Source organism: Alligator mississippiensis, chromosome 8 (genome assembly GCF_030867095.1).
Source record: "Alligator mississippiensis isolate rAllMis1 chromosome 8, rAllMis1, whole genome shotgun sequence".
NCBI lineage: Eukaryota > Metazoa > Chordata > Crocodylia > Alligatoridae > Alligator > Alligator mississippiensis.
The window spans coordinates 17358269-17382521 of record NC_081831.1 but is presented as its reverse complement, the minus strand read 5'-3'; the positions used below and the strand labels follow the sequence as shown (position 1 = coordinate 17382521).

The following is a 24253-nucleotide window of genomic DNA, read 5'->3' as shown; positions in this document are numbered from 1 at the left end:
AGGCTATTTCTTGTCACCTTTTTTCTTAGGTGTTTACCTCTCATGGGCCCACTGTGATCATGCCGACCTGGTTCTGCTCCCGAGAATGGTTTTGCCACGTGGGCAAATTTGATGAGGGTGGGAAGGTGAGTGTTACAGACAACAATTTATAATCTGTTTTTGACTCCATTTTAATAAAGTGTTTCCGTTAGTAGAACATTAGTAGTGTAATGCTTTCAAATGGCCTTTTTCCACTGAAATTGAACAGGCCACAGTGTAGAGAATTTATAATCAAAACACTAATTCACACATGGGTGACTCATTCAGTCAAACACTATGTAGAGTTTGAAATGTTTTCCCTTAGTTCTATCTACTGAATTGCAAACTTAATAAATAGACGCCCTTCCATGTTTTCAATGAGTTCTGTCCCAAAACTTGTGTGAGTTGAAAGAACTCTGATTATCAGCAAGCAGTTTTATTCACTTTTTCTGAATTCCTCTACCTATTACTTCCACAAGTAGCTTTGCAATACTCTTGAGGGTAATTCAGACTCATTTTTGTAGTCCATTTGTGAAAACATGTGGTTGCAGTTATTGTTTTGTCATTCTAGCTAAAAATGCCAAGTGGCATCGAGGCTCTGTGGTACAAAACATGGTGCAAATTTATGCTGAGAGAGACTCCCTGCCCCAAAGAGTTTACATTCTAAATGGAGAATAGACTGAGGCTGCTGACAGACATGGAAAAAAAAACCCCACGCTTTACCGGAAGAAGCAGTGCATTATAGTTTCATAGTTTCGTAGTAGGTAGAGTCGGAAGGGACCTGAGCAGATCGTCATCAAATCCGACCCCCTGCCATGGCAGGAAAGAGTACTGGGGTCAAACGACCCCAGCAAGGTGTTCCTCTAGCCTCCTCTTAAAGACCCCCAGAGTAGGAGCCAGCACCACTTCTCTTGGAAGTTGGTTCCAGATCCTAGCCGCCCTGACAGTGACGTAGTGCCTCCTGATGTCTAGTCTGAATCTACCCTCTGCCAGCTTGTGGCCATTATTTCTAGTCACTCCTGGTAGTGCTCGGGGGAACAGGGACTCCCTCAATGCCTACTGGTCCCCTGACTAGTTTGTAAATGGCCACTAGATCCCCCCTCAGCCTTCTCTTGTGGAGGCTGAACAGGTTCAGATCCTGTCGCCTCTCCTCATAGGGCCTGCCCTGCTGCCTGCCCCCTGATCACGCGAATGGCCCTCCTCTGGACCCTCTCCATGTTGTCCACATCCCTCCTGAAGTGCAGCACCCAGAACTGGACGCAGTACTCCAACTGCGGCCTGACCAGTGTGGCATAGAGGGGGAGGATCACCTCCTTGGACCTGCTCAAGATGCATCTGTGGATGCATGACAAGGTGCGGTTAGCCTTCCTGACTGTGTCCCCACTCTATCAGCCCATGTTCATTTTGCCATCAATAATGACACCAAGATCCTTTTCTGCCTCTGCACTGACAAGAAGGGAGTTCCCCAGCCTGTAGGTATGCTGCGGGTTCTTCCCCCCCAGGTGCAGTACCTTGCACTTGTCAGTGTTGAAACCCATCCTGTTCTCATCTGCCCACCCCTGTAACCTATCTAGGTCTGATTGCAGCCTATTTTTCCCTTCTAGCATGCCTACTTCTTTCCACAACTTAGTGTTGTCTGCGAATTTGAACAGGGTGCTTTTTACCCCCTTGTCCAAGTCGCTGATGAAGATGTTGAACAGCGCAGGCCCGAGGACCGAGCCCTGGGGGACCCCACTGCCCACATCCCTCCAGGTCAAATAAGACCCATCCACCACCACTCTCTGGGTACAGCCCTCCAGCCAGTTAGTGACCCATTTGACTGTGTAGGTGTCGACGCCACAGTCCCCTAGTTTTTTAATGAAAATGGAGTGAGAGAGTGTCGAAGGCCTTCCTAAAGTCCAGAAAGACTATGTCCACTGCTACCCCTGCATCTAAGGATTTTGTGACCTGGTCATAGAAGGCCACCAGGTTGGTCTGACAGGACCTGCCTCTAATGAACCCGTGTTGCTTGCCCCTAAGCATAATCTCCCCTGCTGGCCCCTCGTGGACATGTGCTAGGATAATTCTCTCAAAAAGCTTACCCAGGATCGAGGTAAGACTTAACTGGCCTATAGTTTCCTGGGTCCTCCTTCCTCCCTTTTTTGAAAATGGGGACCACACTGGCCCTTTTCCAGTCCTCTGGCACCACACCAGAGGACCACAAGTGCTTGTAACGCCATGCCAGGCCCCACAATGACCTCTGCTAATTCCCTCAACACTCTGGGGTGGAGTTCGTCAGGACCAGCTGATTTAAATACATCCAGTCCCTCCAGAAGTTCCCTGACTAGATCCTCACTGAGCCTAGGCCTGGGTGTGCCTCCCCTGGAGCCTATGGGGGTCCCGGTTGGGGGGGAGGGTGACCCAATCCCTGCTTAGGAAAATGGAGGCAAAGAAATTGTTGAATAGGTTAGCTTTGTCGTCTGGTGTGACGACCATATTTCCTAGCGTGTCTTGCAGCGGCCCCACGTTACCCAGTACCTTCTTTTTACCCCCTGTGTATTTAAAAAAGGACTTCTTGTTGTCCTTGATCTGGGTAGCTAGTCCCAGTTCCATCTCCGCCTTGGCCTTCCTAACCGCTCCCCTACAGCCCCGAGCCACTGAAGTATAGTCCTCCTTGGTGGTGGCCCCTCCCTTCCATTGGGTGTATGTAGGAGATGTTCCCGTATGCTTTTGGTGAGCCGTATGCTTTGGGTGTATGTAGGAGATGTTCCCGTATGCTTTTGGTGAGCCAAGGTGGCTTTTTAGTTCAACCCAGCTCTGCAACGTCTGTATAGATTGGGCACTTCAGTGGCACTTTTATATATCAATCAGCTATTAGACAAAAGCACTAGAAAAGCCCCACTAAAGCGCCCAAACTATATAGACATTGGGCAAGTCAGGTGCAACTAATGCGATGCCTCTTCTGGGCATGTGCTAGGCTTGGCAGGGGAGTGCGCCAAGTTTAAAGTATAGCACTGTTTGTTGAATTTTTCTTATGTCTGTAAGAAGCCTGAGTATGGAAAGGGAACAAACACTGTGCTGAAGGGATTTGCCTGTGATCACACAATAAATGACAGAGCTGGGACTAGAGTCTATGGGTGCCTGTACATGAGCGTGGAGGCCTCTCCAATGCACTGTAATTACAGCTTGTTGGGGCACTCAATTCAAGTCTGTTGGAGTGTGGTAAAATTACCGTGCTCCAGCCAGCCTCTGTTTCTCATGTATCAGCGTCCCTGCACTTCAAAATGGCAGCAGGGGTGCTTTAAAGCTCATCAAATGAGCTTTAGTTCAGGTGCCCCTGCCACTATTTTGAAGCTTAGGGATGCTGATACATGAGACGCTGCAGCGCTTTAATTAGATCAGCTCTAATTAAAGCGCCACCCTTCCCCACCATTCCCGGACCACGTGTAAAAGTGCCATATGTCCCTTGACAGGGTACTGGCTACAGAGTCCATTAGACCCCACTGCATCTTCTATTTATGTATTCATTCACGTCTTCATTTCCATAGGGCCAACTTCCGTTCACTGAAGAATGATCCTTACTATTTAACTGATATTGTCTTTATTGCCTTCTTGCTTTTCTTTTTTTATGCTTGTGCACAGGTGCCCCTGTGACTAAGATGTGATATGCTTAAACATGTTCAATACCAAGCATAAGGATTTTTGGAATTATACAATATGCCCACACAGTGCTAATAATGACTTGCTAATCAATAAATGCTAACATTGTTAGGTCAGTTCTGTTTCAGACAGTGTAGACCCACTGCCCTGCAAACACCTTGGTTGGGGAGAGAGGCTTGGTGAGGTGTCTAAAGGTTAATAGGACAAGGCTTTGGCAGACAGAAAAGAACTGAGTACCAGAGGCCAGGAACCTACAAGGAAAATACTCTTTAACAGCCCCCTCCTGCTTAAACCCAGTCTCCCACTTGTGTTACACTAATCGCAACTGCAGCTTTGTTGCAAAATAGAAGATAGCAGTTTTTCAAGTTATCAAGTCCCCAGGCATTTAGGTAGGATTTTCAAAGTGCTTAGCATTGGCCTAACCTCCTTCCCCTTGGAGCAAATGGGAGACTTACCATTTGGATCAATGGAAACAGCTTTTTAGAACAGCACTGAGCCCACTTGAGAACTGCACCTGTGTGTGTACGTGCTGACCTGATCCATCATGTGAACTGCTAATATGATCATCTCCCTGCCCCATTTTGAGTTTTAGCAATGCAACCTATAGGTGTCATGTTGCTGCCAGTAAACACAGAAACAGACCAAGAAATATCCAGATTCCACACTTTCCATTTGCTAAAGTGTTTCTGTGCCAAAAAGCTGCATTTCTCATTTGGAATTAAATCTGAACACCTGTTCTTCATATTTCAAATGTTGGAATAAATGGCAAGCAAAAAATATTCCACTGGAGAGGTGGTGATTTGTGGTTCTAAGTAAATAACACACTTGAAATCATGAAATGTAATCAACCTGTAAATCCTTCCTGTTGGTAAAATATATATACTTCTCCAAATTCCACATGTGAAATTTAAATATTTTGTTTACATAGCCTCTATTTTATTAACCAAATCCTCTCTTTCAAGGTGTTTGGTCACCAGAAAAATATCCTCTCTTCTGTGTTAGCACAATTAGATCATAGAGAAGTAAGACTGGAAGAGACCTTAAGAGCTCATCTAGTTCAGCCAGGGTTCAAAACTCTGACCTTGGTGTTATTAGCACCATGTGGTGTTATTAGCACCATGCTCTAACCAGCTGAGCTGAAGTTTCAATGTCCAAATTTTAGTCTAAACTATTCTTCTGAAATTTAGTTTACTGCCGTGATCCCCCTGCTTTAATAGTGTCAGGTTAAGGCCTTATGTCTTGTGGCTGTCAGGGTTGGCTGTGTAGTTCTGCTAATAGGCTAGTTCAATGGTACTCAACCTTTTGGTCATGAAGGCCAGATGAGTGGCCTAGGGCTGGTTCTTAGGCTTTATTGGCCCCCAATCCTTCTCAGACTAACACTGCTGGATCCAGCCCCGTGATGCTGGATTGGGCCCTACAGTACCACTGGCCAGGCCCATCCAGTGGGATCAGGCCTTGCACCATCTCAGATGACCCCTGTGCACTCAGGTCAGGCCCCATGCCACCCCTATTCAACCCTGCGCATCTGATCTTGTGGGCCAAGCCATGCTATCCAGCCCATGGGACTTCCCAGGGATCCAAAAATTTGGCGGCAGGGGAGCAGCAGCTAATACTGCTACTTCTCCCCCACCACCAAATTTTAGTACCTGTGGGGAGCCCTGTGAACTGGATGACATGGCTCTGAGCCAGATGTGGCCCACGGGCTAGGGGTTGAGCATCCCTGGGTTAGACAGTGGATCTCTATAGAATGGTTTGGATAGGGATGATCCTGCCTGATGCAGGACGTTAGATTTGGTGACCTCTGGAGGTCCTTTTCAGCCCTACTTTTCTATGATTCTACTTCAGATTAAGAATTCTGATTGTAAATTAGAGATTTGCAGAATTACAGATACATTGTATGCGTTAAGGAAAATGGAATTATAAAGATTCTATTTTTGCAGTTTAATTCTGGATAATATAATTGCTTCCTACACTGTGATGTTTGTTTAATTACTTTTGTGTGTTTGCATTATGCATAAGTAGGGAAGAGAATGTGGTTGTTTAATTATAATAAGATACCATAGTTAAAGTACTTGGAAATAAAAAAAAAAGCAAGTTACTAAGTAAAGTTGCAGTGATCTCCAGTAATTTCTTAATACTTATTAGAAGTAACTGATTTAATTATTCATGGTATACTGAGTTTTAGGGAACACTGTAGAACTGGTCACCGGGAGACAATGTGAAAATGTTAATGACAGCCTCTATATTTAAAAGAGCATTTGCTGCATAATACATCCAGTGGTAAAAGGAGGGTGATGTATTTGGCATATCTGTGGGTAAATGTATTAGAAGGGAAAGAATCTTCTTGGAGGCTATCCTTTCCATACACATAGAAGAATAAAGAGCTGTTACTGGAATGTGTAACAAGATTTTACTTTTTGTGAGTTTAGTATGTGAAGCTCATTTCTTTTGAAAACTACTGTGTGATCCTACATTTTATGTGACCTTGTAGATGATCCCTTGCTGATAAGTGGCAAGAAATGTTATTACACACATTTTAAAAAATGTAATTGCTGACTTATTATAAGTTTGTAAAAGTTACACTGAAAATGAACACATTCCAGCATTTTACTAACAATTAGAGGTGCACTGATACATCAGTCCCATATCGTATCAGCACCTTTAAAAGGAAAATTGTCATCATTGGCAATCAGCTTTTTTTGGGCTCATGTGGCCAATAATGTTACCGATAAATGCTGTGTGCATACGCACAGCTGCTGCACAGCACACAGGTGGCCAGAAGTGCAGCCTGGCAGCCTGGAAAGCACCATCTGGCTAGTAAGTCTGTTGTGGGGGAAGGGGTGTGGGGGGAAAGAAGAGGCATGGGGGGGCAGACCAAGGTCCTCACGGTGAGGGAGGGAGTGGAGTTGGCACTGGGGTTGGGGTAGGGGCAGGCGTTGCACAGCGGGGTGGAGCAAGGGACGGAGTCGCAAGTGGTTCATTGGAGGGGTGGGGGTGAGGGGTGGCACCTGCCACTGCACATAGCCTGGGAGGACGTGGTGGGGGGGCAGATCTGCACGCAGGGCAAGGGTGGGCTGGTGCTGCCGCTGGGGCCAGGGGCAGCACCAGGCTCTTCCTGGTGGGGGAGCTGGGCTAGGGCTGTGCTCAGGGTAGGTGGCAGCAGTACTGGGAGTGGGGGGGGTTATGGGGTGGGCTGTAGCCACCCCAAAATTCACCATAGCCCCCTCCCATAGAAGTGCTGCTGCCATCCATCCTGAGCGCAGCCCAGCCCAGCCCCCCTGCCAGGATGAGCCAGGTGCTGCCCCTGGCCCCCTCCCCCTGTCTATGGAATGGGGGAGCAGCTGCTCCTGACACCTTCTCCAAACCAGTGACCCAAGTCTCAGGGAGGCATGGGATCCTTTCCTTCAGCTCCACGTCCTGGTCCCTAGGACAGGTTAAGCTGGGGGAAAGCACGTAGACATTCATTCTCCTGGTAGAAACTCTCTTGGGAGCAATGTAGCCCTGGTTATTCCCAGGTTATTTTTCTCTAGGAGTGGAATTATTACTTCTAGAGGAAAAAGCTTGAATATCTGCACACCTTGGGTTTCTACTGGAATAATGGTAATTCTCTGTACTTGGCCAGCATCTCTTAATATTTGGTGAATATATTTGGATACCTAGAGAAATGTCTCCCAGACATTTTGGACCAATCAACCACTGTCAACCTCAGAATGCTTTGGAGATCATTATGTACTGTTTTAATTGAAAACACTGTAAAGGCATATAGGGCCTTGTGGACCAGATTTTGGAAACACTGACCTATAGGACAAAAGACATTTTGTAGTCCCTAAATCTTATCTGACATTCCTAATAAGTGAACTCTTTCTCACCTCAAGCTTCTGCTGAAAAAAGGAGAAAGCCAATGAGGCAGATTACATAGTCATGTTTTTATATGGACAAACTTCCTCATGACATTAGGATGAGAAACACCCCACACATTATCACTTGTGGTTTTAGCCTCATTTTGTCCCTTATTTCCAGGGCAGCTCTCCATAAAATATTTTCCCTTCCAACTAAATCCCCCACACTCCACCCTCAGCTTTAACATTCCTTTTAAAGTGTATCCAGACCAAAAGAAAAAAAGTGACAGGAGTGACTTAAAGTTTTAAACTAATATAAAAGTGCAAACAAAGGGAAATTATTTTAATGAGCCCCAGGTGGAGTAGATCAGTATAAGCTGCTGGCCTTTCTGAATACAAACTGCTGTTCAAAAATGAAGTGGCTAGATCTGAATTCTGATCTCTTCCTGTGATAAAAGGTCACAGAAGGCAGGAATTGAGGTGGTGTCAAAATGTGTCTTTGTGCACATGTGAATGTAGTGCATGCTGCAGAGGTGTAGAGAAGTGTTATAGCTTTCGATATAACTAGTGTATATGTCTTTCGATTTCCCTGATCCAGAAGAGAACATTTGGAATTCACTCAGGAAGGTCAGGCATTACGATATTCCCTGGAAGTGAAAAGGTTAAGTAGAAATGCATTTTTTTGGAACATGAATTAGAATATTGTCAGACTGTCAAACTATGTGTCAAGGTGCTCTGGGGAAAAATCAGGACAGAATACAGGCTCTGATTTTCTTGGCATGGTACAGTTAAAGCTGAACAGAGATCAGTACTTGAGTGGTATCCAAGAAGAAAAGAAAGTGCTGGGGCCAATGATAAACAATACTTATAAACTTTTTGAAACCTGCCTCCCCCCATGTCTAATGGCATTTCTTGCTGGTGTATTATTAAGCTGCCTTAGAATTCCCCGCACCCCTTCCCTTTGGCTTTCACCTCTTCCTTGTTTAATGTAAGTGATCTTTGCCAATACTGCAGAAACTTTTCTCTCTCAGAAAAAAAAGAAAATATTCAGAGTCCCTTGTAACCCTTTAACTTTATCTTCCAAATACTGGAGCAAATACAACATTGTCCCTGACTTCCTGTTGTGTAATTGGGACAAAAGGACTTAAAGGTTTTGTCAGGAGATGAGCAAAGGGACAGAGTCACAGATATAAAGAAAGACTGAGAGGCTTAAGAGTGTTTTCGGAAAAAATTTAAGGGGCTTCTTTTCAGAAGAAAAAGTTACTCTGTGAAGTAATGTAATGGGCTTACTTCTAATGCGTCCTCCAGCATTCTCTGGTGACTCTACTAATGGAAGTTAAACTAATGGTGATTAAAGCAGTTTAAAGGAATAAAACTACCATCATTTCCTAAGACAGGGAAGGATCATTTATAATTATGCAAGCTGATATCCTGTATCTCAAAGGCTTATTGCATATTTTAGAAAGTAAGCAAATCTTGATTTTTAAAGACTTTAGATAATGGAGAATGATCACATCTCTTGGTAAATTGTCCCAATTGTTAATTCCCCTAATCATCAAATGCAGTTTAGAGACGAGGCGTAATTTTTATCCAGCTTCAGTTTCTGTCTATAGGTTACTTGATTGACACTCCAACAAGCATGTGTGTCCCCGTTAGTAATGGCAACACTACTAAAAATCATGTTTTCTGTTCCTGAAAGGAGAAACTGAACATCTGGACCCGGTTTGGCCTTTGAATTCTGTCTCAGTGGTTTAAAGGCAGGGGGGTGGGGTAGGCCTTGGGCAGTCTCCATTCCTCCATACTTCTGCCTAGGTGTCCTCAAAGGTCTTTGTTTGTTGGTCGCAGGACTCTGTACAAGTGGATTCATCAAGCATCTAACTAGACCTCTTATGCATACACCATGATCCAGAGCAGAGGTGGCCAACCCATGGCTCTGAAGTCCAAACTTCCGAGTCCAAACTGAGTAATGTCCTCACTGCTGGCAGTCACATCATGTGATGTGATGTAATGGCTATGGAAGCTGGTCACCATGTGCTTGTGCAAAGATTCAAGGAGACACATATTAACTTCTGAAAAGCCACATGTGAAAAGCCACCCCTAATCCAGAGGATCAACAGTTGCCTACTACTAGGAACTTAAGTTTTGATTGAGTGTAGTATTACCAGTGTGTTTGTTTTTTTTCAAATTGTGTAGTACGTATATGTCACTTTTGATGCAACACCAGTGTAACACTACTTCTACGGTAGTTTATTGTTTCAAGTACACAGGCTACCATGTAAAGTGTGGAGTCTGAAAATTTGACAGCAAAATTCTGCTGACACTGAAGTCCGACAAAAGTTCCTTTGCCAAACTCTCTTTCACTTAGCACTTTGAGATTTCTCTAAGAATTGATAGAAATTTGGCTTGCTCTGCATCCAGCCTTTGCCATCCCATCCTTATCTGTATGGGTCAGAAAAAGTATTCCATTTGATAGACTGATTTTTCTGGACAGTTCTGATCCAGACATTTGCCTAGCTCTTCCTCATAATGCTGATATTCTTTGTGCATTAATCGTGTACTTGCAGTAGTATTTTACCTGTCTTCTCTTATTCTTTCTTTGTCTTCTTAGATTGGCCTGTAAAATCTTAAAAAAAAAAAAAAAAAAGTAATTTTGGGGGGTTGTCTTCTTTCACCAACTGGAGAGTCCTCTGGGTAAGGTGAATCCCCACCAACACAAGGAGAGAGGAGTTTCTCCGACCACCATCTCCTCTAACAGCTGCAAAAAGGAAAAGAGAGAATGTCACTGATGGGTGAGGAGGAAGGGTATGGCTCAAAGTTAAAGGGGGATTAGGCAGGTGAGAAGGTGGGATCCTGATTCCCCATTAACAGAAGTCATTTTATCTATTATCACTGTGCTTCCTTCTGGAGCTGTCTGGACCTCCCTACTATCCTATGAGAGGCCAGGAATACCTGGTATCCAGACATAGAAGCTTAAGCATTTTTGAAGGCATCAAGCATGGCAACAACAGGGAAACCATGAAGAGCTGTGCTAAGCAGAATCCTGGGCTAGTGTATGCCAGTACCTTTTTGAGTCCTACTCCCTTTCCCTGCAATTTACAGCTTCCCTCTGTGCTCAACATTGTGGCAAAGTGGGACTCCCCGCCTAGCCACAGTGCTAGGTTCCCCACTTGCCTTTGGGCATGCCCTCACCTGACTCTCCTGCCATGCCTTTAAGATGTTAATTAAGGCAGGAGGCTGCCAATTTGTGCCCCAATGCTAGGGGGCACTATCTGCAGCTCCGTACCTCCCCTACACTGCAGCCCATGCCTCACAGGTGGCATCCAGATGCCAATATGCTCCTGGCCTACAGCCGGCACAAGTTTAGGCCTCATTGTTAAGCCTCAGACACACACGCTCATACTGCCCTCCTCTCGCTAGGGCCTCACACACTCCACCTTCTCTTACAGGGTCTCTTTCTCTCATCAACAACTTATTCTGCCTTGCTCCCTCTTGCAGCAGGCCCCTTAGGCCATAGGCTTAGCTAGTCCATTCCTCGGGTGGCAGACGTACCATCTTTTGGGCCTCCCCCTTGACCCTCACTGGGGTAGTGGCCAGCCAATTACCCATCCAGGTCTAAGCTTGCTCTAGCCCCTTCCGGGGGCAACTCATAATATATAGGAGAAGACCCAGAGGGCTGAGGGCCCAGTACATTTATATACATACATATATACACACACACACACACGTATGTATATATACATACATATATAAACGTACTGGGCCCTCAGCCCTCTGGGTCTTCTCACCCTCCCTCAGGGCTCCTACACACCTCTTCCCCCCTCCCTCAGGGGCACAGGGCTTCCCTTCTCAGTGGGCTCAGGTGGCCGCAGCTGTGCCTGGCTCCAACTCTCCCACCTCGGGGTCTTGCACCCCACAGGGCTCAAGTGGCCACAGCCATGCCTGGCCTCCCACTACCTCCAATGTTACCAGACCCACCCGAAGGTGAGGGCTAGGGTTAAGGTGCCCCTACCCGCCTTTCACCAGGGTGATAACTGGCCTGGCATTTCCTGGGGGCTCCCGTACCACTGGGAGCCCCACCAGGCCACCCACTCCCAGCAGGGTGCAGTTTTACGTCATGCCCAGGACCAGAAGCCTCCTAGCCATCCCCTACAGTGCCTCCCTTACCTCCAGGATGTTCTGGAGCCTTGCAGCCAGGAAACTGATCTGTTTATATAGGTGGCCAGAGATCTAAAATGGCCACCACAATCAAGTACCTGCTGGCTGCTTTGCTCTGGTCTTAAAGTGGCAGGCACCAACAGTGCCCTGCCACAAACATCGCCAATGATTTTGAGAAGAATGTAAGAGGTGGCCTGCTGCCTCCAACAACTGGCCATTCTGCCCCAGCTTCCTGTTCCCTTTGCAGTGACCTTCCCCATCTCCCCAGCTGAGCCACCACAGCCCTGTTGTGTGTTCCAGTTGGAGACCCTGCTGCAGCCAGTTTTCAGGGCCCCTCCACGCACCCACTCACAGTGCTTTGTGTTCATATGGTAGCTGTCAGTAGCGTAAGATAGGGTGAGGAGGGGGCCTGCTACAGGCACTGACTATGAGCGGACACCAGGATCCCTTTCCACTGGGAGTCTTTGCCATGGTGGGGGAAGCCCTGGCCACAGGAGCTGGGTAGCAGTGCAGCAGTGAACTTAACAGTGTATCTGGGATTTAGGGGATGAGTGAAGGAAGCAGAATGGTGCTTCCCATCCCAACCCCAGATGCTCAATGACTGCCCTACACCACCGGCAGCCGTGCCCCATTCAGAAAGGAATACTTTAAGACAGAGACATTTTGAAGGAGAACTGAGTGTTCTGTAATTCATTTCCTAAGTACACAGTGTGCTTTGATCAAGCAATAATCCAGTTCATCAGTGTAAATTTGTTATGGGAACTGAATCTAACAAGATGCTTATCAGTGCAAATCCTAGATGTGAGTATATGACAGGAAAAAAAATCTCAAATTGTAGGAATGTACTGAAAAGTTCATTGAAGAATTAGTCACACTTGAAGTAAGACACATACTGCATACACAGTGCTCTTTAGGGTGGGGAGAGCCAGTCACGTATCCCAGTAAAATTTACATTATGTTTGAACACAGATGTAAATTATAGGAGACCAGGAACAGATAGACATATAGCTGCCCTAGGGTAATAATAAGCCCTATTACAGCACATCACTCAGCACCTATTACCCATATACTCAGAGGGGTGCTGAGTATTTGGGTATAAAACATGGATATAAACATTATACATCTACACCTTGAACGAGGCACCAGCACTATTAACTACCATTAACTTCTTGGAAAGGAACATTACCAGCACATCAAATTTTCAGCACATCTAATCCAGGGGGCACACAGATCCCAGGGGGCACATGGATTCCCTCCCACCATTCATGAGTCCCCAGTCAAGGGAAGAGGCAGGAAGCAGTAGTTGGCTGCTCATCCCCTCCCTTCCCAGTCTGTGGGAGGAGAGGGGAGCAGTAAAGCAGTGCCCCAGCACCTTCTCCACCCAAAGTGCCCCTGGTCTTGGGAAGGCTCAAGAGGCAATGGCAGGTCAACACCTCCATGATTGGAAGTAGTCCAGCTTCAAGGAAATGCACCCCCCACCTTCACCAGACCAGGTTCCCCTGGTCTGGGGAAGGCATAAGGAAACTGCTGCTCAACTCAAACCATCAAGCAAAAGCATACAGGTATTCATTTGTGTGAGAGAAACTCTCGCAGGGGAGATCTTTCCAGGTGTTAAGCTGGAGCTTAGGATAGAATCAGGCTCAATGTCCCAGCTCAGTCATTTTGGGAGTGTCTTGAATAGCTGAGTCTGGAACAATGTCTCTTTCTAAGTTCCCTCCAAACCCAGATGAGTTTGGATTGAGTGTTTTGGACCTGTTCCGTATTGTGCTGTTTTCTTCCATGGCTGCTTACTCCAGGCCTGCTCATAGCTAGACTTAAGTGTGGTGAAATGAAGAACAAATATTAAGCTGCATTAGTACACTTGGGAGCTAGAAAGCTGGAAAGAATCACAGAGTAAATCCAGCTGCCTACATAAAGAATCCTCCTTATATTTACTGCATCCTAATTCTGTCTTTCTCCTACTTCAAGGCACTATATTTCCCATTTTTTGTCCACACACGCTACTGGCAGTGGAAACCTATATGAGGGGTTGGGTCCAAGTTCATTAAAAATTATGTATTCATTTTTTCTTAACTCAAGAAGCATGGGAGCTGTGGCACTAGGTGCAATATTTTAGGTAGTACCTTTATTATTTTTTCCCATAGAAATTAAATGCATACAATAAATAAGGTTTATGGTTGTTTCCATGTCCATGACATTGCCCACTGTGATAGTTAATATAAACATTTCCATCCCCTGCCCCCGATATTTTGTGGCTTGCATTTCTGTTATGTTGCTGCTGCATATTTTACTTGATGCCTCAGTCAAATACCGTGTGATTACTCCTGGCTGTTTAAACCATTTTTTCTTTGCATGATAGATTTGTAATACTTCTCACAAACAATGGGTGGGAGGAGAGAAACACACAATATTTAAGAGATATGATTGCTTGGCAATTATGTGTGTTGACCATATTTTACTTTAATTTTTCAAGCGGCTAAGTATAAACAGATGCTGCTTTTCCACCCCCTGTAATGACATATGTTATATTGCCTTGTTTTTGAAAGTGGATTTATCACTTTTTGTATGGCTGACTTGTAACAGAATATTAGTGGACCATAGTAATGGCTCTTTGATACCCTATCTTAGCTGCAGATATTTTTTAATAAGTTCTGCAGTGTTCTCTCTAGCCATGTTGAAGCTTCTGATTCATTCCCTGAAATAAGTCTAGACAGCTTATCCCGAACTCATTGCTCTGCAAATCAGGTTAGAAGTCTTGTGAGCATTCATAACAGATCTGAGGTTCCCTAGATTCTGTTGCTTCAGGAATTCCTGGAGAACAGCCTTTGGTCACAGTGCTTCAGCTCTGTTGTTTCTCATCCAGCTGAAACCAGAAACCAATTAATGAAAATTAAAAGGTAGGAAGCACTGATTTCATTTGTCTCCCAACACCTCCAAACTTCAGATCATTTTGAGACTCAAGTAAAAGCTTGCCTCTCATTTGATTGATCCTGATTCACCTGTCCCTTGTGGGACCAATGAGAATATTTGAATGTGAGCCAAAGAAGAACTTGTACCTGTGTAAAAAACTCTTGTGGTTTGAATGAATCCCTCTCTTTCAGGGCATCCCAGAAGACTTGCTGTTCTTTTATAAACATGTCCAAAAAGGCGGCGGAGTCTTTCGAGTGGACCAGTGCCTCCTCCTGTATCGCTACCATCCCCAGGCTGCAACTCATTCTGTCCTAGAGTAAGACATGTTGTTATAATACAATCAAAGCCATTTGGTGTTGGGATGCCATGAGGGGAGGTATTTCATCTTTCTCAACTGTCAGTGGTCAAGAATGTGAATTTTTACCAAAAGAATGAAATGACACTTGTTTCCCTTAGCACACGTGAGTGAACAGAGTGATAAAGTGAATAGCTGTAGTCATGCCTCAGCGTTATAAAAAAGTGGAGAGCATAACACAACTTGCTGGTAACATACTGGAAGAAACAAGATGCTTCTCTCACTTCTTTTCTTTTTTTACCATCATCCTACTTTGAGGAGAGCAGTGGGGTGGTAATGTTGAGGCTGTGGGTATCTCTTCCACTCATTTACCACACCAGGAAGAGCCATGCTGAGATACTGTGCTTGCTACCCACTGGACTGTAAGTAGTGTAGCTGTTTTAATTCAGCACTGTTCACATACTAATAAGGTCTGCAGCACCTTGCTAAGACAACGATGTTACTTGCTGTTCAGGTGATAGTACATGCATAAGCAGACATGGCCTGTCTTAGGCACAGTAACTGAGCTGCATAGACATACCCTGCAAAACAGGTAACTTGGACATCTTTAGTCTGAATCTTGTCACTTATTCACTGTGTATCCTTGCCCAAATTACTTAATCTGTTTGTCTCAGTTTAACTATATGAAAAATGGGGAGAATTGTAACTAAACAATAGAAATCCTAATTGTTTTGTCTTTGTAAAGTACTTCACAAAAGTACACATGGTACAAAAGTACACATGGTGCTTACTGAGATTCTCTGACAATAGGTACCATGTATAAATGTGAACTGTTATAGCAATGGGACACCCGTTACTGACCTTTGAGGACCCGGGTTATTGTATTCTTTTTTTACAGTGGTCTTCCTCTGTGAAAAGAAATTTTGTAAAACTGCTATTCCCTTGGTATGCTCATTTTGCCCTTTAAAAGCTGCGTCTCCCACTTGTTAGTTCTGCAGGGTCAGCATGAGTTACAGGAATAAACTAGGTTACTTCTTTCCCTTTTCTTTGTTTGCTAATAAATGGTTATCTGACTAAATTATTTCCTTAGTGACACCTCTTCCTTCACTGTCACTGCAGTGAGGACCTTCAGTAAAGTATTTTATTGTTAATACATGAGACAGAATCAGGTTTTCATTGGGTGCATCTACATACGTGCTTTACTGTGGAGTTGACTAATTAGCTCGACAGTTAAGCATCACGGTCTACACATGCGCTTGAATTAGGGCGCAGTAAATTAATTAACTGGACCATAGGATAGTACTGCCTGGGACAAGTACTCTCCTGTAGCAGCGTAATTATATATGCTCAAATGCATGTGTAGACTGAGTGGGGCTGTTTGGGCCATGAAGGTGCTACAGTGTGGGGGCTCCCTGCTGCCTAGCTCTGCACTGTAGCACCCCTGTGACCTAGCTAGCCCTTCTGCCACTGCCTGGAGCCTGGGGCTGACCCCCCAGATCCCCTGCTGGCTCAGGGCTGCTCCACCCTGGCTTTAAATGCTACAGTCTCGGGTGCACGTGAAGATGCTACACTCAGGAGCAGCTAACTCTGGTGCAAACTGCACCAGAGTTTATTGCTACATGCTAAGTGCATGTGTAGATGCACCCATTCGGTCAGTCTTAGCCCGTGTAGGCTATTCAGGAATAATTAGTAAAACCAAAACCATGTTTTTGCATGTGTATATTAATTGGATGGTATGCATGCTCATGTCTCGTGCTATTATAGACTTTAATATAAATAATAAACTGTGAAATATTAAAGCAGATAAAAACATTACTTGCCTTTTCTAGGCAAATCTAGGTCAGGTAACTATAAGAAGGAAATCATTCTTTAAAGGGTGCTTTTTCCTGTTGTGTGTTGTGACCATTTTGGCAGTTGCTTACTAACTTGAGCCATGCACCGTGGGATGCTAAAACTCTTGGAAGATGGCTGCTTGTTTCTGTGGGAAAACATCTCATTCTTGGAAATGAGCTTGTTCTGAATGTATTGCAAGCTGTTGCTTATTCAGATGTGCAAGGTTGTGTGGCACAGGCATCCTGGATTACAGCATTCACTTAGAATGTGGAAATGCTCTAAACTGTTTCAGATGTGCAGTTTGGGTATCCAAATTGGCATCTTTCTTGTCTGATTTTCAGCAGTCTGGCTTGCCGTTCTTCCCGTTGGCTCTTTTTTCATTATTCTTCTTGTTGATTTGTGTGAGTTTTTTAACATGAGGTTGAGTAATAACTTTGTTTCTGGGACTGTTAGCCTCTCTTGCGCCTAAATTGTACATGATTTTAGCCATTGCTTGATACTGATGAGCTCGTCATGTTCTTGTGAAAAAGGTGAAAATTAGAAGTTCATTGGATCTCTGACATTATAGGATCTTATTAATGAGGATCTTAACCACTTCTTCACACTCTCTACCAGCTCATTTAGTACAGTTCTGTTCCATTTCTTTTTAAAGCCCTTTTTTGAGCCAAGTGATTTCCTCAAACAGTATTGTACATCTCTCCATCCATTTATAATGATCAAAGTAATTAATTAACAGTATAAAATTTGTGTCACAGAAATAATGCCTATGAATTCCCTGGGTGGGCATGAATTGAGTCAGTACGCCATGAAACAAAAATACTTCGGTCTCTCCAAAACCAAAAAATAGTTGTGAGAGTTGATATATTATATAAATAATAAAAAACATGTTTCCCTTTAGACTCACACTTCAAAATGAAGAAATACATCTTGATAAGATAAAAAATATGGTTTGTTTGTATTAAGGTGTGTCACCTAATCTTTCAACAAAGTTAGCAATCAATTAGCATTTGAGTGGGCTTATCAGAATGTATGAGAGCCTTTTACACCCTCCAGGGAAAAAAAACAACATAAATGTAATTTTGCAACTCACAACTTGTTAGCAAAAAAACCTCCAACTGATTGGCTAATGGCAGTCAGTTCTTTTTATTTGATGATGCATAAAGGTAGTCATTAATGGTTTTCTGGTCTTTTCCCATGATTGTAGAATAAATGACTGGAGGGTGGATGTATCTGTGAAGTTGAGAAAAAGTTTACTCCCAGCCTCCTGTATGCTAGAGGCATCAGAGTATGTTATTAAGTATTTTGGGCATGTGACGTTGGAATCCAAGTGAAGCAGAGTATAACTTTGTAGTAGAAGTCTTGTTCTCATGACACCGACAACTGAAAGACACGACAAATGTAAATTCTGTGAATGAGCTGTAACAGTTTTCTCAAAGCAGTTTTCAGTTTTTCGGTAGAATTTAATAACTGAAATTCTGTAAAACCTTATTTGCTGGATCTCGGAGATGCAGACAGTTTTAGCTTACATTGCAGCTTATATGTTTGAGCTATGTATACGTTGTGATACAAAACCAGGATTGACTAATCTATGCAATATGAGAGGTAGCTTTATAATAAGAAACATAAAAATCATAGCTTTTATCTTGCTAAGGGGAAGAAAATTAATTATCTATAAAACAACTTAATTTTGTAATAAAATCAGTTTAGTAAAAGATAGAAGAAATCAAAGGCTACAATTGGCCTTTTATGCAGTTTTGCATGCAAATACTATATTTGGTGGGGGTGGCTAGTTGTATTATTTTTTACTAAAAATTTTTCCATTTTTTTGGTCAAAACAAATTTCACAAATGAAAACTTTCATTTTTCCAACAAAAATGACAAAATTCTATTCTGGAAAAAAATTGAATGTATTTATATATTCCTGTGAGGTAACATTTTTCCATTTGGTGGCAAAAGCAATGTTAACTATTTGTGAAAAAAATATCCCAAAAACTTGAAGCATATCTTCCAAAAATGTAACTTGGACTTTTAATAAATATTATTTCCTTTGAGTATTACTTTTTTGTCAGAGTTTCTGAAGAAGCAGGGTTGGGTTTTGTAATACAGAGACATGCATTAAAGCCCAAAACAAATGGAGTGGTTGTTCCTGGTATTCTGCATGTGAAGAATGGGCTTAGCTTTATAATGCTAATTCTGCACCCTTGAAAAACAATAAGTAGATATAATTTACATGACCTACCAAAGTAGAGGTTTCAAAGATACAGCCTGTGGAGCCCCATCCAGCCCATGATGGGTACTGCCTGTAGGTCGCAGACTGGCCCCTTGGGCTGCATGTGGCAGATACCTTTCTCAGCCCCATACACTGTATGTGGCACTTGGAGTCAGTCTGGTGTGCACTGCATGTGGCATGCAATACCGTTTTGGGGCACGCAGTACACAAACGGTGTGGAGCCAGTCCAGGGTGCAGACTCTATGCAATGCCCATGTCAGACTGGTCCTGCGCACCAGATCTGGAACACAGAGCTAGTCTGGCACACAGAGTGGCCCCACATCCCTCATTCGGCCTGTGGGACTCAATGTGTTTGATATCCCTGTACTAAAGTAATCCGGTTTCAGGTGCCATAGATTTGCTGTGCTTTCCAAGAAAAGGAAGAGAGTATTCAGTATGTACCATGCATGGTTAGTTTCTTGAGTGGTTTTCCTGAGCAAGGGGCCTCATTTCAGCGATGGTCACAGGTTTGGTTACCTCATTTTCCTCGTCACTATATTCACTGTAAAATAAACACAAAGAAAAGCAGAATATATTTTTGTAGAACTGAAAGAAAGATGAGGTCAATTATGTTTTTAATTTTCACTTCCATTTCTGCATTTGGCAATTTAATTACCATCGGAACTAATGACCTCATTACGGTCTTTAAAAGCAAATGACATTAACGTTTGATGGTCTGTGTCTTTGCTTAATAAGCCTTTCATGAAAAAGAGGCCACAATACAAACTCTGCCTCAGTCAATGACCCATGACCTGAAGATGAACTTGGACCGTAATAGAACTTATTAACAGTACAAATGTAGTAACTCGATGGAACATTAGAGTCCAGCAATTAAATGAAGTTCAAGTGAAGTTCAACGGCACAACACAGAAACAACCAGTTCACCCACCAGTATGTCTGTAATATTCAACTGAGAATGGGCTTGATCTGGAAGGTTCAGATCTAGTTCTAAATTTCCCCCAAAAGAGTTGCTGTGAGGGATCTTGGACCCTGAGTTCAAGGTTAAGTCAGTTGAGATTCACCTCTAATGTAAGCCCCTCTGAATCTCTCCTGTGTAAAAAGTCACAGAATGCAAACTCACACCTGAATAACTCTGTCTTCTGAAGATCAGTTTTACTGGATCCTTGATACATGGCCAGACCAACGGATGTACAGATGTACTTAGACTGATGGTGCTACAGGAGCCAGACATTCAGCAGTACTATTTTTGCTTCCTTACAGATATCAGGCCAAACTAGCATAAGGCTCGTAGTTTTTGTCTCTTCGAAGCACTTGCAGTGCATGTTGTTTTTTTGCTCCGTTGAGTCACTTGCATGACCTCATCCTTTGAAGGTCAAACAATATGGAAGAGAAATTAACACTGCACAGAGAAGCATTTAATCATATGGCTTTTATTATCATGCGGCCTGTCACTTCAAAATAGGAAGATGCTGTATCGAGCAGATGTTCCCTGACTCCTGCATTCATCCAGTGGGTCACTGTACATTTTAACACAGAGCTTTATTGTTGAATTATTTGTATGGCTGGCATGGTAAGAGCTACTTAGGGGAGGACAAACATATTTTATACTTATATGTACCCTCTACATGAATGACCCCACTTCGCTCCTGCAAAATTTTGGCTTCTCTTCTTCTCTGCACAAGCATCTAATGCCTACTGAAAGGCCAGGGCAAGAGATGTCTTGGGAAGATTATGAAAGAAAGAGGAGTAATTCTCCAAACTGAAAAATGTACACTATTAACATCTTTTCTGTGAAATAAGAAAGTGACTAGAATATAAAGAAAACAGAAATAAAATACAGTTCACAAATTTGCCTCAAGCTGACTAGCTTGAATTCAAAGCTGAACTTCTACAAGGTTCCAGGGGTATTTTGATCCAGACTTTTGGTTGAGACCCATCTCTTATAAATTGAGCACAAGCTCGGAAATGCAACTCAGTGCCACTGGGAAAGCACTATCTATCTAGCTAGTGCAGCTTAATCCTTTCCGTCACGGGTGTAGAACAGGCAGCCATGATTTGGCAGTCACTGAGCATAATGATACCTTCCAGTTTTTGCTGGTGGCTATGAACATGTAATGCAAAGCCTGAAAATAACTGAGAGAGAATCTTTTGTGGAAGGTGGTTTGTACAACTAAAACAACTTCTCCTAGTTTCATTTATTTCAGGTATTTCTTTAATTGCTCTTTGCAAGTTGCTACAGTTCCCTTCTGTTGCACCTGCGCTGGCTCTTGAAGGCTGGGAAAATGGCATTCCCTTATTCCCCAAGGCAGGAATCCCAACTACTTGTTCTGGGAACATCCCAATATAGGAGCCAAGCTAGGTGAACCGGAAACCTAAAGGGGATAACTGAAGTTATCTAGCTTTTGACACTCCTTAAGCTACATCTTGCTCAAGTGGATGAGATGTGTTGTCTGTTCAGTGCAGGCTTTCATGAAAACCTACTCTGCATTCATCACTTTAATTAAACGTTAGTCTCACATTTCTCTTCCACCAACTCATACCCCCTTGATGTTCATCCATATGACAACCTGAGGCTGTTTAAAAAAAAAAAAGAAAAAGAAAAAAAAAAAGAATTCCAAGGTTATGCTTCACAGTGCATGTAGCCCCATTTTGTAGAAATAGGCAAATCTGACACCTTCCTATTTGTGTTTTTTGCTGTGGAGCAGTGCATCTATGCAGAAAAGATGGTCATTGATCGTTCATCTTCAAAGACGCCTGAATAATGATCTCTCATAAACTATGATGTCAGCAAAGGAGATCAAAAGTTTTATATGTATTCATTTCATGTTCGCAGCCCAAAATACTCATTAGGAAAAAAATGGTATTGACCATTTACTGAAGAAATTTTCTCATGGCCGTATAATAATCCCATTAATTTGAACTCTAATGCACTTAGGATCTCCTAAATTTAATATTGATGCTATTCATATACTTCAGACTTTAATTAATTATTGCTGGTACAGTGTGCTACTTGGTGGGGCTCCTCCATCCAGGAAGATACCACTGAATAGGTACAGGGATTCCCCAAAACAGGGGAACTCTGCACAGTAAAGATCACTACTTTCTGGATTCCCTGATCCTGTTGGTTCCTTAAGCCTCAGTCTTTCCATAGTCTCCCTGTACTTCCTGTCTAACCTACCACTTTCCTTCACATTGTCAAAATTTGCCTTCTGTCCTTTCTTCTCCTTTTTCCTTCATTCAGTAAAACCCCTACACCAGAGGTGGGCAAAATACAGCCCGCAGTCCATATCTGGCCTGCCAGGCCATTCTATGTGGCCTGCAGAGCCCCTCCAAAAAGCAATTACCATGGCTGCCCCTTTCAAAGCCAACAGGAGGTGGGCTTTCAGAAGCCACATGCCATTTGACCAGGTGGGCTCTGTGCATCCACCTCAATGGAGCTCCCAACACACCATCTGGGAGCCCCAGGTGGAGGCGCCAAGTGCGATGATGCAAGACTGGACAGATGATGAGTGGGGATGGGACCCTACTGCCTGCAGGAGTGTAGGGTGGGTGTATGTGGGTGGGTGTGGGCCTCCCAGCCACAGTGCACAGCCCTCACTGCTTGCTGCACCCCTAGCAATGGGTGCTGGGCCCTTGGGCACTCCTGGCCTGCTGCAGGCAGAGCCCACCAGCTGCATCCCGGGAACTGCATGTAGAGGAATGGAGCCTGCCTGGCCCAGCACACTGGCATTCACCTTCAACCCAAACCAAGCTGGCTCCATGCCAGCACATAGGGATCCTGGCACTGATGGCAGGAACTGTGTGCCATCAGGTCGGGCCAGTCTGACTCCATGCCTCCACATGGGGCTTCCAGCATTCCAATGGAGAGCTGCATGTAGTAGCACAGAGCTTGCATGGGCTGATGGCACATGATTTCCCACAGTTCCTAGTCCATGCACCATCAGGCCAGGTGGGCTCCATGCCTCTGCATGTGTCTTCCCACTGGAGTACTGGAAGCCCCATGTGGAGGCATGGAGTTGGTCTGTCCCAATGATGTGCAGATTCTACCTGCCATGCTGGGAGCCCCACATGCTGGCACAGAGCCAGACTGGTCCGGTTCAAAGGCACGCATCAGCAGCCTGAGCCAGCTGGGCTCCATGCCACCGTGTGCAGCTCCCAAGATTCAGTCAGAACTGCGTGCTGTTGGGGGTCTCTGCCTGCCATGGGCCAGGAGTGCCCCAAGGGCCTGCCTCCTGCTGCTGCTGGCAGCAAAGGCTGTGTGCCACGTAGGGAACATGTAGTGAGATGGCCCATACCGACCCACAAACCCCACACTCACAGACCTCCCCACAAACCCCATAACTACCTACACACATATCCACACCCTTCAAATTTTGTGATTTCATTACATACTCCCCTTTCCAGGTCACTGATGAGAATGTTGAACAAAACTGGATCCTTGGGCAACACACTGTTGACCTTCCTCCATCTGAAAAGTGACCATTTATCCCTACCTTTTGAGCACGTCTATGTGTGATGCTACATTGCCGGAGCAATGCGTTATGGTGATGTAACATCCATGGGTGTCTACATATGACCAGTAGCTGCTAAAAATAACCATGCAATCATGTATGGTTCAGCAGGAGCAGTTACTGCTCTGTGTTTTGGTACTCCCAAAAAGAAGTAGTAAAGCATAGCACAGTTACAACATCGCTATAGGGCAATGTGTAGACACACCATTTGTTTATCTTTTAACCAGTTTTCAGTACACAAAAGGCCCTTCCTAGGGGCCTACCAAATTCATGGCAGGAGTGGGGTGCGTGGTGGCTCCTTTAATCTTGCAGGTTCCCCTATGCAACTCCACCATTGATTGGCAGAGGGGCCCCACTGCTCGCCACTTACTCCTGATCGGCAGGGAGGCAAAAACAGTTTTAAATTTGGCACCATTTTTGCCTCTTACTGCTGATTGGCCCTGGCAGCCATGGTGTCTGTTGCTGACTGTCTGGGAGGCAAAAACAGCACCATATTTAAAACCGCAGCTTTTGCCTCCCCACTGATGAGGAGTGAGCACCAAACAGTGGATGGGGGGTGCACAGGGGAGGCTGTAAAATAAAAGGAGCCATCGAGCACACCACTCCTCACTTCTGATCAGTGGGGAGGCAAAAAACCCTGGTTTTAAATATAATGCTGTTTGTGCATCCCAGCTGGTCAGAAACACAGTGTGGCTGCCAGGGCCCCTCAGCCAGTCAGCAGTGAGAGGCAAAAATGGTGCCATATTTAAAACTGTGGTTTTTGCCTCCCCACCAATCAGGAGTGAGCAGTGAGTAGCACCCCCCCCCCCCCCCCCGCCAGTCT

General features: G+C 44.3%; 1 protein-coding gene across 17 annotated transcripts in view; it reads left to right on the top strand.

The window, feature by feature from the left end:
- Positions 1-24253, top strand: part of B3GNTL1 (UDP-GlcNAc:betaGal beta-1,3-N-acetylglucosaminyltransferase like 1) — a 350365-nt gene that overhangs the window by 263712 nt on the left and 62400 nt on the right. For all 17 annotated transcript variants that reach the window (XR_002089783.2, XM_014595610.3, XM_059732186.1 and 14 more), the window contains 2 exons: positions 30-125; positions 14753-14877. Coding sequence is in view for 16 of the 17 variants with exons in the window: in XM_014595610.3 (XP_014451096.1) it covers positions 30-125; positions 14753-14877 (221 nt within the window). In the remaining variant the exon portion in view is untranslated. The remainder of the gene's footprint in view (positions 1-29; positions 126-14752; positions 14878-24253) is intronic.